This window comes from Lepisosteus oculatus, chromosome 13, assembly GCF_040954835.1.
Source record: "Lepisosteus oculatus isolate fLepOcu1 chromosome 13, fLepOcu1.hap2, whole genome shotgun sequence".
Taxonomy (NCBI): domain Eukaryota; kingdom Metazoa; phylum Chordata; class Actinopteri; order Semionotiformes; family Lepisosteidae; genus Lepisosteus; species Lepisosteus oculatus.
Window position 1 is genome coordinate 4,242,796 of NC_090708.1, and position 16,355 is coordinate 4,259,150.

The 16,355-nt window shown below is 39.5% G+C and overlaps 2 protein-coding genes across 2 annotated transcripts; one reads left to right on the forward strand and one right to left on the reverse strand.

Moving 5' to 3' along the window:
* The first annotated feature begins 298 nt into the window (after positions 1 to 298).
* Positions 299 to 3,808, forward strand: LOC102696787 (extracellular calcium-sensing receptor-like). The gene is made up of 5 exons (XM_069197467.1): positions 299 to 571; positions 672 to 1,499; positions 1,887 to 2,114; positions 2,400 to 2,523; positions 2,898 to 3,808. The coding sequence occupies exons 1-5, from the start codon at positions 314 to 316 to the stop codon at positions 3,806 to 3,808; spliced, it is 2,349 nt and encodes a 782-aa protein (XP_069053568.1). The 5' UTR covers positions 299 to 313.
* Positions 3,809 to 7,302: 3,494 nt separating this feature from the next.
* Positions 7,303 to 15,758, reverse strand: LOC138242247 (extracellular calcium-sensing receptor-like). Its single transcript, XM_069197720.1, has 9 exons — positions 15,736 to 15,758; positions 14,892 to 15,046; positions 13,255 to 13,386; positions 11,748 to 11,922; positions 11,014 to 11,305; positions 9,837 to 10,652; positions 9,336 to 9,563; positions 9,023 to 9,146; positions 7,303 to 8,213 (listed from the first exon to the last, which is right to left on the reverse strand). Exons 1-9 carry the CDS (start codon positions 15,756 to 15,758, stop codon positions 7,303 to 7,305), a joined length of 2,856 nt encoding a protein of 951 aa, XP_069053821.1.
* Positions 15,759 to 16,355: the final 597 nt, after the last annotated feature.

Consider the following 16,355-nt stretch of genomic DNA (forward strand, 5'->3'; position numbering starts at 1 on the left):
AGCTCTAAGCCAAAACAGCTGAGATGTGAGAGGTAGGTTGACACTGTACAGTATAAGGCATAGCATAAAAATTAAATTTGGAATTTATACTGTATGTCACATTTGAAAGAAATGGCTTGAGACAATTGAAAATATAACCTTTTCTATGTATAATATTAGAACAAGCTGCAGTTCAAATGTAATAATATATAATATTGAATAAACATCATTGTTGCTATATTTTCTTTAATTCAAGGTGGTCTAAAATTTAAATTCACTGATACCTATGTCTTCTGTCAGCTTTGATTTTGCATCATTTCAGTGGGCACAGACCATGGCTTTTGCTATTGAGGAAATAAACAGAAACCCTGCTCTTCTCCCTAACATCACACTGGGATACAGGCTGTATGAAAATTGTGTGAACCTGGCAGTGGCTCTGAGAGCAGCAACAGCTCTGATCAGCGGAGAGGATGATTCTGTCACTGACTACAGCTGTACAGGGACTCCCCCTGTCTTAGCCATTGTTGGGGACCCTGGTTCTACACATTCTATTGCCATATCAAGAATGCTGGGCCTCTTCCGTATGCCTGTGGTACGGACAATTTAATCTACAGGAAAACGATTAATGCTTATAAGTGTTTTTTGTCAAACATTTAATTGTTAATGATCTGATCTTTTATTATCCTTCACAGGTCAGCTATTATGCTACTTGCTCTTGCCTGAGCAACAGAAAAGAGTTCCCTTCATTCTTCAGGACAATTCCAAGTGATGCCTTTCAAGTCAAAGCCATGGTTCAAATCCTCAGGCATTATGGATGGACCTGGGTTGGTGTCATAGCAAGCAGTGATGACTATGGTCAGAGTGCTGTCAAGAGCTTTATTGAGGAGGTAAACAAGTTTGGCTGTATAGCTTTCTCAGAAACTCTCCCCAGTGTCAATCCGAGAATGAGAATACATCAGATCATCAACACCATAATCCAATCAACAGCAAGAGTTATTGTTGTCTTTTCATCAGAAGCATATTTTATTCCTGTTGCTGAAGAGATTGTTCTCCAGAACATCACTGACAGGCAGTGGATTGCAAGTGAAGCCTGGACTACCTCAACTTTATTGCTCAGAGAGGGAAACTTCCTCTCATTTGGAGGAACAATAGGAATTGCGATTCGCAAGGGAGAAATTCCAGGGCTTAAACAATTTCTCCTAAAACTTAATCCTGTTGATGACTCCAATAATATTTTAATTAATGAATTCTGGGAAAAAACGTTTGATTGCAAATTTCAAGTAAAATCAAATGACAGTTACACAGAGGTGCAAAGCAGTAACATCTGCACAGGATCAGAAAACATTGAAAAAAGCAAAACTGCTTACAGTGATGTGTCAGAACTGCGGGCTTCCTACAACGTGTATAAAGCAGTGTACGCCTTGGCACACTCCCTGCACAACCTGATGTCCTGTGAGCCTGGAAAAGGGCCCTTTCAGAATAACTCCTGTGCAGACATCACAACTGTGCAGCCCTGGCAGGTGAGACTGAGTAAGCATCATGCAGTCTTTTCTTATTGTATATACTGTGATTTTTCAGATAATAGTTTTTTACCATCAACGGTAGGGTTCTAAATTTATTAAAACTTTCTCCTTTCTCTTAAACTTTTTCCTCTAAAGGACATTCACCTTATCTTCCCTCATTAAAACATCTGCAATGCTGTTGCTTTCCCTCATTTAATAATGTGCTCATCTTCAACATCATTCCCTTCAAGAGAACATAAAACATTTGGTTACTTGCATCTGTTATCATCAAATGTTTTTAGTGTGCATATTGTAAAGTTCTCTTCCTATTTTTGTAAATTAAATTGGAAAGTAGTACTTCTGTTTTCATGTATACATTGAGAAGAATTATTTTCTTCTTTTAAGATGCTACACTACCTGGCGAGAGTGAACTTCACTACTCACTATGGAGACAGGGTGTCCTTCGATGAGAACGGAGATGCTCTTGCAATCTATGATGTGATGAACTGGCAGAGGGCCGATGACGGGGCTGTGAAAACAGTAACAATCGGTCTGTTTGATGAATCAGCTCCTGCTGGACAACAGCTCACTCTGAATGAAGACAAAATCTTCTGGAACATGGAATCCAAGAGAGTAAGTTGTACGGTACATGACATACATTTTATTTCTAATAATTTTTAGTTTCAATGAATCATGTTATTTTCCTACAATATTTTATTTATTGTCTTTAATTAGCCTATCAAGTTTGTGTACATACTGCATATTATTTCATTAAATAATGGAAGACTGCATATTACTCTGAAATGCAGAACGACTTACAGTAAAATGTTATGTTTGTCGTTGTAATTATGTTAAGAGCCTGTAATCTTTGCTTCTTGTTCTTACTTTGACTTGAACACATAATGCTTCCTTTCCCAGCCTCCCAGGTCTGTGTGCAGTGAAAGCTGTCAGCCTGGCACCAGGAAGGCAACCAGGAAAGGGGAGCCCCTCTGCTGTTTCGACTGTGTGCCTTGTGCAGAGGGAGAGATCAGCAATCAGACAGGTGGGCAGATTATAGACAGATTAGAGAGAAGGAAGATCAATCAGAATCAGAGTAAAGGGATGTTTATTGCTCCTCAAAACTATATAATTTTCTATATACATTTATTAATTGTATCTTTAACTTCTAAGTTTGAGTGAGCATTATTCAGTCATTTACATTCTCTCCCTCTGCTGTTTCGACTGTGTGCCTTGTGCAGAGGCAGAGATCAGGAACCAGACAGATTGATGAGCACTTTTTAAAGATCCTGAAGCACATGATGAAGAAAACCCACTTTACCACGCTTTAAGTGCAGCATTTAACTCTTTCACATAGTATCAAAATTGATGTGCAGTGCTTTTTTTCTGAATTCTTGTCTCATTAACATTTTTCCCCAGATTCTGTTGAGTGTTTCAAGTGCCTGTCAGATTTCTGGTCAAATCCAAGCAGAGATCAGTGTGTGCTGAAGGAAATCGAGTTCCTTTCATATGAAGAGACTTTGGGAATCTCCTTAACAACAATCTCAGTACTTGGAGCATGTATTTCAGCTGGCGTTTTAGCTGTGTTCATTTACTACAGGAACACCCCAGTTGTAAGAGCCAACAATTCTGAACTGAGCTTCCTGCTGCTGCTTTCTCTAATACTCTGCTTCCTCTGCTCATTGCTGTTTATTGGTCAGCCACTACACCTCACCTGTATGCTGAGACATGTTGTGTTTGGAATCAGTTTTGTCTTGTGCATATCTTGCATTCTTGTGAAAACCATTGTTGTCATCATGGCCTTCAGAGCCACACTGCCAGACAATAATGTCATGAAGTGGTTTGGTACTGCACAACAGAGAGGCACAGTTTTTGTCTTTACTGTTATCCAGGCTCTGATCTGTATTATATGGCTGAGTTCAGCATCCCCTGTGCCTTTTAAAAACATGCAGTATCAAAACTCAAAAATCATTTTTCAGTGTAATGTTGAATCAATAACTGGATTTAGTTTTCTGCTGGGGTACATAGGCTTGCTAGCCAGTGTTTGCTTTCTGCTGGCTTTCCTTGCAAGGAACCTGCCTGATAACTTCAATGAAGCCAAGTTCATCACTTTCAGCATGCTCATCTTCTGTGCAGTTTGGATCGCTTTCATACCAGCTTATGTCAGCTCTCCTGGGAAATACTCGGACGCTGTGGAGATTTTTGCCATCTTGGCTTCAAGCTTTGGTCTCCTCATTGCGATATTTGCACCAAAATGTTACATCATTCTGCTTCATCCTGAGAAAAATACAAAAAAGGTTCTTATGGGAAGGGCAGGTCCAAGGAAATAGATCAGACTAAAGTTTCTCCTTGCTGTCTTGATATGTTAATTTTCTGGTGTTTTGTAAAGCCTTCCTTTCAATTCCCCTGCAGTGTTACAAAATTATAAAGGGAAATTATTTAAAGTTGAACTGGTTGTGTTCCTACTTAGAGCCAGACCTCTCGTCATTTCCAATATTTTTGTATGTTTTTTATGTTTAGTACTGTAATTGCACAATATATTCATTTACAAAATGCTTGCAATTCATACAGAAGTCATATTGTATTTTTGTTGCACACCATATACCCTCAAGATGAGATGACACATAGGGTAAGAAGGATCCAGAAATCATTGGTGAGAAGTTCAGAAATCTGGTGACAGTTACTCCCTTCGTGATGTATTTTTTAAAGTACTACAACCTTTTTTTTGTCAATCAAATAAAGAATTAAATGTTTCCAAATGGTTGTGACTCCATGTATTACGCAACACACCAGCGTCAGGAATTAAAAGTATGACACATTCTATTTGAATACACTTTGTATTCACCCACACAATCAGAAGTATATTTATATTCTTCCGCAGACTTGTATGTAGAATTTAAATAGAGAGTTATTCTTAATGGAAATATTTGACAACAGTTGATATAAATTTGTATCATTTTCTACTTTAAGGCCAACTACGGTTGAGGAATTTACTAATTTCTTCATTCTACTTATCTCAAAATCTGCATTTTGAGCTGATTTCCAAGCATCTAACGTGGGATGGGTCTGAAAGTCTTTCAAAAGTCTAGAATAGTGATAATTAATTGTATTTACTGTACTAAATATTAAGCAGTTTCAGCTTTAAGAAACATGTGGTACTCTTCACATTTATAGCTCAGATGAATTTAATTTTAGAATGATGCTATTTACTACTTAAAAAAGGACCGGCGTACATTAAGAAATTTGTTTTTGCCCCTGTTTCCCTGATCTGGGATTCCTGACAATAATGTTTCTGCAATGCTGCCTAAAAGACGAAACTATTTTTGCCAAAATTCCTTTTTAACTGACTAGTAGCAGCTAGGCCTGCTCGAGCAATGTCTTTGTGGATGTTTTTCGCCTCACTTTGAAACAAGAGCACCTCGCGTACTTGTTATTAGCTAGTTTATGTTCAGTTTTTGTAGTCTTAACACTGAGTTCCATACTGTAGGTTCTCTTTACCTACAGATTTCGCTTCTGCTTATAATAATAATATATAATTGCTTAAACTTAAATAGTGCTTTTCTGGACACTCCACTCAAAGAGCTTTACAGGTAATGAGGATCCCCTCCACCACCACCAGTGTGCAGCCCCACCTGGATGATGCGACCGCTGCCATAGTGCACCAGTACACTCCCCACACACCAGCTCTCGGTGGGGAGGAGAACAGAGTGATGAAGCCAGTTCAGAGATGTGGATTATTAGGAGGCCATGATTAGTAAAGGCCAGGGGGAAATTTGGCCAGGACTCCAGGGTAACACCCCTACTCTCGTCAAGAAACACCCTGGGATTTCTAATGACCACAGAGAGTCAGGAACTTGGTTTTATGTCTCATTTGAAGGATGGTGCCTTTTTAGAGTACAGTGCCCCCATCACTATACTGGGGTATTAGGACCCACACAGACTGCAGGGTGAGCGCCCCCTGCTGGCCCCACTAGCACCACTTCCAGCAGCAAGGCTCTTAACCCCAGCTGCTCCAGGAGCGCTGTATAAATGGCTGACCCTGCGCTCTGACCCCCACCTTCTCTCCCTGTCTGTGTGTATCATGTAGAGCAGGTTGGGGTATGCGAAAAGACAAATTCCTAATACAAGAAATGGTATATGGCCAATTAAAATGATCTTATTTTAAAATAATGGCATTGTGAGAAATCGATTAACTTCGAAGCAATTTTATCTGGTGCACATGCAAAGAATAATGCACCCCAAAGCATGCTCACAGTCGGCAATAACAGCACTCTGTCATGTGAATGTGTCCTGTACTTCATTACTCCTCAATATGTTTGAGAACACAACAGTTTACAAGCATTGTGCAGAAACCATACATTTAAGAAATTCATACAAAGCACTGAAATCATGTTTTAGAAAATGACCCCTTTATTTAGGTTGCAATCTATATTATGATGATATTTATATCACACTATATAAACATGTACTCTTTTACAAGGCAGGCAGGCAAATAACTTGAGCAAATCCACTGAGCAACAAAGGCTACCCATCAGTTGAAAGTGTGAGAAATTAACAAAGTATCAGTAAAATGAAGAGCACCTGTTTTATGGAACAGATACGACAAAGGTAAATTAACTTATGTTATTAACCATTGTCACCAACAAGGTGGATCGACAGGGGATTTACTGTAATAGTCTAGAAGCATGTCTCGCCACTGCTGGAAGCAATGTTGGCTGTGCCTCTGTGGTCCGGGCTTTGCACTGAGGATTACATCAGTTTCTGTCCTATGCCACTTTTACAGCTGTGCCTGGTCACTACTCTCTGCTCCCTACATATCATTTGTCATCCCAAATTATCCCTAAGATCAGTGAGGCTTAGTCTGGGAAGTAGGGCACCCACTGCATAACTGTCACATTCTCAGGGCACAATCTATAGATAAAGCCATGAAAATCCCAGAAGGGGAATGAACGTAGAGAGTTTTTGTAACGAACAGTTCTTTCTGGACCCTATGCGGACGACACGATCCAGGGAAAAGTGAAGAAACATGGGGGGGATAAAGTCCTGCAGGACACGGGTATGAAAACAGGGGGCGTGTCCTTGGTGCGCTGGTGTTCGGGGGAGGTGTGGCCGAGGCAAACAATCCAGGAGAAAATCCAAGGGGGAATCCAAACGAAGACAAAAGTCCAAAACCAGGTAGTCCATCCAAGACAAACAAGATTTAAAAACGGGAACAGGAACAGAAAATAAAACCAGAAAAACCAGGTGTGGAAACCAGAGCAGAGCCTGGAATAAAGTGAGCGCCTGGCTTTTTAGAGAGCTGAAAGGGGGCTGGAACAGGGAGCAGGCGCGGGCGATGAGTGGAAAACAAGGAAGGGCTGGAGCGTCCTTAAGAGGAGGGGTTTACGAACGTGACAGTTTTGCTTCCTTTTCACCAATGGCACAAAGGTATTATTCTCTTGATAAGAAAACTATACTGGTTTCTTTCTGTTATGTTTAATAACATTTAGTTTTGTAATTATACTTGACATTCAACAAGTTAGGCACCTCAACATCTTTGTCCAGTCAGTTCCCTCAGTAAGGAGCTTATATAGTGTTTAAGCACTACACAAAGTGAACACAAATGATGCTAAAAACATTAATCAATATCCAGAATGTTTTTGCTTTTTTTCTCTAAAAATATACACACACATATATATAGTGATTTCATGTTTAGAATAACTTAATAGACATTTGCCTTAAATTCTTTGTTTTTTTAAATACACTAAAAAAATACACTAAAAACAATGGCTGATCTCAGATCTGTAAATGATTTATGCTGAGCTCAGCAGCAAAAAAAGTACCTTCACTTCTTAGTAGCTGCTCTCCCCATAAGGGCTTTCTTGGTATTTTTCTCGGGACGAAGCACAATAATGTAGCATTTTGGTGCAAATATCGCAATGAGGAGACCAAAGCTTGAAGCTAAAATGGCAAAAATCTCCACAGTGTCCGAGTATTTCCCAGGAGAGCTGACATACGTTGGTATGAAAGCGATCCAAACTGCACAGAAGATGAGCATGCTGAAAGTGATGAACTTGGCTTCATTGAAGTTATCAGGCAGGTTCCTTGCAAGGAAAGCCAGCACAAAGCAGACACTGGCTAGCAAGCCTATGTACCCCAGCAGACAAATAAACCCAGTTATTGAGCCAATGTAACACTCAAAAATGATTTTTGAGTTTTGATACTGTGTGTTTTTAAAAGGCACTGGTGGTGCTGTACTCAGCCAAATGATACAGATCAGAGCCTGGATGACAGTAAAGACAAAAACTGTGCCTCTCTGCTGAGCAGCACCAAACCACTTCATGACATTATTGTCTGGCAGTGTGGCTCTGAAGGCCATGATGACAACAATGGTTTTCACAAGAATGCAAGATATGCACAAGACAAAACTGATTCCAAACACAACATGTCTCAGCATACAGGTGAGGTGTAGTGGATGACCAATAAACAGCAATGAGCAGAGGAAGCAGAGTATTAGAGAAAGCAGCAGCAGGAAGCTCAGTTCAGAATTGTTGGCTCTTACAATTGGAGAGTTCCTGTAGTAAATGAACACAGCTAAAACCACAGTTGAAAAAAATGCCCCAAGCACTGAGACTGTTGTCAAAGAGATTCCCAAAGTCTCTTCATATGAAAGAAATTCGACTTTCTTCAGCACACACTGATCTCTGCTTGGGTTTGACCAATATTCTGGGGGGCATTTGAGACATTCAATTGAATCTGTAAGAAAAAGATCCAGTTATCTCATTATTAAATACAGAGATTATATAGTATATCCGTACAAAGAGAATACAAAATAACGTGTGAAGTAGGTCCAATATGTTCACTACTTGTAGCGTATATAGAGCATATCTAGTGTTTACAAAGAGAATACTGTATATCTGTTCACAGAAAATCAGTAGTCTCAGTGATGGGTAAAAAGAAGCCTGTTGATCTGCAAGCCTTAATTCATTTATTGGTATTTTATTTTATGGCTGCTGTGCTAGAGTTCAAGTGCTCCCATGATAGATATACAGAAAACAACAATTATAAATGACTGACAGTACTATCAGAATCCCAGGAGCACAGTTCAGGAAACGGCAAAGAAAAAGGCCAAAAAATTTCAGTAAAAGCTCTCTTTATGTGTCTACACACTATATTCTAAAAAAGATCATATTCCGATTTGGCTCATAACTCTGAAATATAGATGGAGCCTGTCTTTTAAGATCTGAGAAAAAACTACAAAGTAACAAAAGTAAATAAAATCTGTAATATTTTACATTATTAATAGATACAACAACACTATTTTAAATATTGTTAATATTTCCACTTTCAGTCTGTGGTTTTTCTGGGATGTTAAGACAGCAAAAAGTCATTTTCCTATACTTGGAACTGTCCAAAAATCAACAAAAGTTCTGATATGTGGATCTCATACACACTGCAACTTGGTGTTTGACAAAATTAATATTTCTTGTCGCTAGCAGCAGAGAATATAAACTTTAGTTCACATTTAAATATTAGTTTATATAAAATTAATACTGTTTTCCCACCTGTGTGGTTGCTGATCTCTCCCTCTGCACACGGCACACAGTCAAAACAGCAGAGGGGCTCCCCTTTCCTGGTTGCCTTCCTGGTGCCAGGCTGACAGCTTTCACTGCACACAGACCTGGGAGGCTGGGAAAAAAGAATGTTTGCATCATCCATCTTTTTAAGATTCGCACATTTACCCATGTTACAAGATATTTCAAGAGAGACAAAGAATGAGATCCACATTTCAACAATTAAGTCAATGCACTGACAAAACATAATTAATTAATTGAATTGTGTGAGTACAAAAAAATATAATCACACTGATTGATTTACACTATTAGATTCAAAGTTCCAGAAGATTTTGTCCTCATTCAGAGTGAGCTGTTGTCCAGCAGGAGCTGATTCATCAAACAGACCGATTGTTACTGTTTTCACAGCCCCGTCATCGGCCCTCTGCCAGTTCATCACATCATAGATTGCAAGAGCATCTCCGTTCTCATCGAAGGACACCCTGTCTCCATAGTGAGTCGTGAAGTTCACTCTCGCCAGGTAGTGCAGCAGCTGGGAGAAATATAAACTAATTATTTTGTTATTAAATGAATGAGTTAATCACAAAATAGTTCAGTGCATTTCTGCAGCACTTAACTGATTAAAATATTTGTAGTGCAACTAATTTAAAAACATGAATATATGTTAGACTGGCATATATTACAGTATATTCATATTTGTATATATTTGATTCTAAGTAATTAAGACACATCCCAAACATAACGTTTCTTGCTGTTTTTAATCACAATTGTCTGTTAGTTTATAACATACAATACAGTATCTCACCTGCCAGGGCTGCACAGTTGTGATGTCTGCACAGGAGTTATTCTGAAAGGGCCCTTTTCCAGGCTCACAGGACATCAGGTTGTCCAGGGAGTGTGCCAAGGCGTACACTGCTTTATACACGTTGTAGGATCCCCTCATTTCTGAAACATCACTATAAGCAGTTTTGGTTTTTTCAATGTCTTCTGAACCTGTGCAAATTTGTGACAAATTGTGATTGTTTCCTTTGTCTTGGAATTTGCAATCAAACATTGTTTCCCATAACAGTTTGATTAAATTGTTCCTGGGGTCAAACACAGGGCGAATCTGAAGGAGATATTTTTCCAGCCCTGGGACTTCTCCTCTGCGTATCGCAATTCCTATAGTCCCACCTAAATAAGGCAGTAACTCCTTAGTGTGGAAGACAGGGGAGGAAGTCCAGGCTTCACTAGCAATCCACTGCCTGCCTCTGATTTTTTGCTGAACAATTTCTTCAGCCAAAGGAATCATATAGGCTCCTGTTGAAAACACAACAATAACTTTGGCCGTTGACTCTCTGATGGTTTTCGCAATCTTAAGAATCTCAGCCTTGTTGTTAATGAGAGGAAGTATTTCTGTGAAAGCGATGCAGCCAAATCTATTAACCTCCTCTGTAAAGAGCTTCAAAGCATACAGCCCATAGTCATCATTGCTCACAATTACACCAATCCAAGTCCACCCATAATGCCTGAATATCTGAACCATGGCTTTGACCTGGAACGTATCACTGGGAATAGTCCTGAAGAAAGAGGGGAACTCCTTTCTATTGCTTAAGCAAGAACATGTGGCATAATAACTGACCTGCAAATGAAGGAACAAAAGTATTTTTTAAGAAGAGTTGAAATCAATTTCAGATACACAGTTCATGAATTGTGACATACAGACAGATCTATTGCTTTTTTGACATCATCATCCTGTACTAACTAAAGTACAGTACATGAAGTATATCGCAGTACAAATAAAAATGTTAAAACAGAAATAAAATGTTACAGTTATGGTATGAACAAGTATAATAAGAACAGTGAACTGAAATGAAACTATTTCATAGTATACACATACATATTGATACATGCAAATTAGCACGTAAGTAAGAACGTATTAGTACTGAGTAATATTTCATAGGGTAACCAGAACTACTATCCTGATCTTTGCTTTACCGTACCATTGGAATCCCGAAGAGGCCCAGTGTTCTTGATATGGCGATAGAATGTGTTGATGCAGAATCCCCAACAATGGCTAAGACAGGGGGTGTCCCTGTACAGCTGTAGTCAGTGACAGACTCATCCTCTCCGCTGATCAGAGTTGTTGCTGCCCGATGAGCCATCTCTAAATTCTGACAATTGCTATACAGCCTGTATCCCAGTGTGATGTTAGGGAGAAGAGCAGGGTCTCTGTTTATTTCCTCAATGGCAAAAGCCATGGTCTGTGCATACTGAAATCCTGCAATATCAAAACTGGTAGAAGACACAATTATTGTAATACAACAATGCACATGTTCTGCTTTCATGGTCTTAAAGGATGTTGTCTACAAGATCTTCATCTAATTAGATTATACGTATAAATTGATTTTACCTCGAAAGTAAAAAAAACATAAATGTGGCTTTTAAATAAAAAAGACTTAGAAACAATAATGCAGAATAAAATATTATAGTTATATGATCAATCAGATTAATTGCACCATTTGTACTGGAACTGTTGTTAGGTTTACAGTATGTTTAAAATAGCATGACTATCATGAATAGCATGATAATACAATGACTTGTATTACCTAAATTCCCTCAAAAGAAGATAATGCATTGCCTAGCCTTTTCATAACACAGATAAATTATATTGTTTCATTCAGTTGCATTTTCTCCCTGACTTGTCATTAAGAAGCAGCACAATATACTCACTCACCGCTCACAGCTCAATGACTCAGGCTTAGCAGTAAAAGACAGTTCAGGATACACTGTTATAAAGTGGATTTCAAATATCCCACCCAAAACAATGTCCCCTTCTTTATACAGCCCATACAAGCCAAATTCTTCTCTGAGTCTGCATGTGGGCACAACATCAGTATCTGACAGCTCCACTAACACCAAAGATACAACAATAAACAGACTGATCTGCATTGTTTCAGAACTAAAAGGTGCCTTGTTATGATGACCAAAATCATGGCTATATAGACAATGTCTGACTCTCTGGGGGAACGTGTATGACATCACATCCCTGTTTCAGAACTGTGTATCTAAAGGAAAACACAATACGCCACCAAGTAATTTGTGTACCCACCTGCTCATTGGCCACAGTGAAAATTTAGTAGGACAGCACTCTCTATTATTGTATGAAACAGTTTGTAAAACAAACCACAGAATTGTCAGCTACATTCTCTCTTAATGCTTTTTTTCATTAAAGTACTTATTGTTGTTTGTATTTTACCATTTTAAATACAGAGATAATTAATTGATGAAAGTACTGTATTTAATTGAAACTGTTGGCATATATAATTGAGGCTTTTTAAATAACTACAAACTATTTCAAAATTGGGTTTTTATTTTAAATTCAAAACATCTGTGGAAAAAAGTCAACTAAAGAAATAAACAAATTACATGGTATAAAAAATGTTTTCCATTTCTGTCAAATACAAATCAGTACAAATTTGCTATAATAACTTTTACATATATTACTTATTAGCTAAAAGCTAGCTTTTCAGTTTATGGGACATAGAGGACAAGATTTAGTTTTTATGGAAACAAAAGACAAATGGTAAAAAGTGGGTCTTTGAATGAAGAGAAGAATGAGGGGGCCCAAGTGGAGATGGGGAACAGCTGTAACACAGACTTGTTCACACAGTAAAGAAGGGGTGTCCTGAGTAATAGAGTGGGGACCCTCAGTTCAGAGGCACAGTAAAGAAGGGGTGTCCTGAGTAACAGAGTGGGGACCCTCAGTTAAGAGGCACAGTAAAGAAGGGGTGTCCTGAGTAACAGAGTGGGGACCCTCAGTTAAGAGGCACAGTAAAGAAGGGGTGTCCTGAGTAACAGAGTGGGGACCCTCAGTTAAGAGGCACAGTAAAGAAGGGGTGTCCTGAGTAACAGAGTGGGGACCCTCAGTTAAGAGGAACAGTAAAGAAGGGGTGTCCTGAGTAACAGAGTGGGGACCCTCCGTTTAGAGGCACAGTAAAGAAGGGGTGTCCTGAGTAACAGAGTGGGGACCCTCAGTTAAGAGGCACTGTTTCCTTCTGGCTCTGCAGCAGGCAAGCTGGTGAGCACAGCACTTCCAGGACCTGCTTCCTCACTGGCCTGTTCCCTGCAGTGGGATTCCAGAGCTTATCGGCCCTCATTCTCTCTCCACAGCTGCCTGAAGGTGGCAGCCAGCTGCAGGAGGTCTCACTCCTGGCTCCTCTCCTGCTGCTCCTGTAGCTCACAGCTGGGCGTGGAGGACTGAAGCCCCTGAGGACTGTGCTCTCCTGGAGTCAGAGCACCACAGCTCATCGCTGCTTCATCACAGCCTCTCCGTTCAGTTTCTCTCCTCTCCATGAGCTCCCGGGCTGCCTCACCTCTCAGGTCAATGACACACAGTAATTAAAGAGCACAGGTCCCTGAGCTGTTACACTCAAAACAATTATACTCACACTAACAAGATGCTCAACTGCAAAACAGAAAAATATTGCAGTGAGTCTCATAGAAAGGTTCTATTTTAAAAACTTTTCAATAAACCTGATATTTTAATGTATGCATAGTTGTCTTCACTCCGTAAGGTCACAGGTCTCTGACCTAACGCTTCTTTCAAAATAGTTAAGGCAGTGACAATATCAGTGTAATAAGAGATGCAACTGCAAGCCCTAGACAGAAAGATCACTTTGTAGTGAGTCTGTGAGGGGGGTTCAGGTGAGGTGTCCCTGGGAGGCCTCTGTAAGGTGATGCCATTCCAGCGCTTGAGAAGAATTAGGCGTGGTCACTCGGTGAAACTGAGATTGATGGACCTCGCTTGAATACACCTGTCCAGAGACAGCTGGTATAGCCCAGAGTTAGCAGAGGGGGGTTGGCTCTTGGGAAAGAAGTGATTGTTGAAGAGAGTGTGAGAGAGAAGTGAGAAGGAAGGAAACTATTATTATTCTTTAGAGTTTGGGAATTAATTCAGCCTGTTGTATAGTTGGAAGAAAGGTTTCTATGAAACATTTTAACAATAGGGCTCAGGTTTTTGTTTTGGTTATTTTGACTAGAGAAAAGAATTTAATCAGAAAACAAACACTGTGATGAAACTTGAAATAAGTTTAAATAAGATCAAGCCATTTGACCACTTATTTAAAGGGATTTTAAATCGTTACTTTTATTATATATATATAATTAATTTTACATAAGTGACATTTTCATTTAATGTTTCTTTTGCAGCAAAAGTTGAATGTGCCATCAATAACAGCACATTTTTAAATGCTTTTTGTCAAGAAATGTCATTTTAGTGATGAGAGTTTAAAAAGCAAATAAGATCAGTAGCCAAGCAGAATCACTATGTTATCCATATGAAAGTTTCCTTTTTTTTACTTATCATAAACCACTTTGCAGTTACATTAAATGTGTAAAGCACAGACCACATTAACAAAGATGGGTATATTCCTGAAAATAAGTTGTTGGAAATCTGGAATCTAAATCCAATATTAGCAATGACATTGCATACAGTAAAATTTACAAAATATTTTAAAGTGAAATTAAAAGATGAAAGTAAAATGAGCCTCTATTTGCATAAGTTTAATGACCCATTGTTATATTGCAAATATCAGTTGGCATACTAACAATATTAGATCAAGGTAAGGTGGTTCTCTTGCTCAATTCACTTTTCAGAATGGAATAAAAAATTCTAACAGCACTTTACCTGAACTCTGCAAGAATAAAAACTTCCTTCAGTTCTTAGTAGCTGCTCTGCTCTGTACAGTAACAATATAGAACCTAAAGTTATGTTCTTATTACTTTAGGCCTGCTCTTCCCACAAGAGCTTTCTTGGTATTTTTCTCTGGATGAAGCAGAATAATGTAACATTTTGGAGCAAATATCGCAATGAGGAGACCAAAGCTTGAAGCCAAGATGGCAAAAATCTCCACAGCGTCCGAGTATTTCCCAGGAGAGCTGACATAAGCCGGTATGAAAGCGATCCAAACTGCACAGAAGATGAGCATGCTGAAAGTGATGAACTTGGCTTCATTGAAGTTATCAGGCAGGTTCCTTGCAAGGAAAGCCAGCAGAAAGCAGACACTGGCTAACAAGCCTATGTACCCCAGCAGGCAACTAAATCCAGTTATTGATCCAACATTACACTGAACTCAGCCATATGATACAGATCAGAGCCTGGATGACAGTAAAGACAAAAACAGTGCCTCTCTGCTGAGCAGCACCAAACCACTTCATGACATTATTGTCTGGCAGTGTGGCTCTGAAGGCCATGATGACAACAATGGTTTTTCACTAACTAATTTCTTCATTGTACTTATCTCAAAATCTGCATTTTGAGCTGAGTTCCAAGCATCTATTGTGGGATAGGTCTGAAAGTCTTTCAAAAGTCTAGAAAAGTGATAATTAATTGTATTTACTGTACTAAATATTAAGCAGTTTCAGCTTTAAGAAACAGGTGGTACTCTTCACATTAATAGCTCAGATGAATTTAATTTTAGAATGATGCTATTTAGCTATTTACTTCTTAAAAAAGGAATGGCGTACGTTAAGAATTTTTTTTTTGCCCCTATTTCCCTGATCTGGGATTCGTGACCTTAATGTTTCTGCAATGCTGCCTAAAAGGAGAAACCATTTTTGCCAAAATTCCTTTTTAACTGACTAGCAGCTTGGCCTGCTCAAGCAATGTCTTTGTGGACATTGTAATGGGGATCCCCTCCACCATCACCAATGTGCAGCCCCACCTGGATGATGTGACGGCAGCCATAGTGCACCAGTACTTGTACCAGTACCAACATGCTCACCACACACCAGCTCTCAGTGGGGAGGAGAACAGAGTGATGACGCAAGTTCAGAGATGGGGATTATTAGGAGGCCATGATTGGTAAAGGCCAGGGGGAAATTTGGCCAGGACTCTGGGGTAACACTACTACTCTTGTCAACAAACACCCTGGGATTTCTTATGACCACAGAGAGTCAGGACCTAGGTTTTATGCCTTATCCGAAGGACGGTGTCTTTTTAGAGTACAGTGCCCCCATCACTATACTGGGGTATTGGGACCCACACAGACCGCAGGGTGAGTGCCCCCTGCTGGCCCCATTAATACCACTTCCAGCAGCACCCAGGTTTTTCCCAGGAGGTATCCCATCCAGGTACTGACCAGGCTGACACCTGCTGAGCTTCAGTGGGTTGCCAGTTGTGAGCTGCAGGGTATTATAGCTGATATATTATAGACTACAGTATGTAGCTTTTGTGGACTCAAGCCAGAATCTGCAATGGCTTGATCCATGATCGTGTCAAATCGCAGACGCTATGCAGGGCTGAAGCAGGTCCCAGAGAAGATAAAGAAAAACACCTACACAA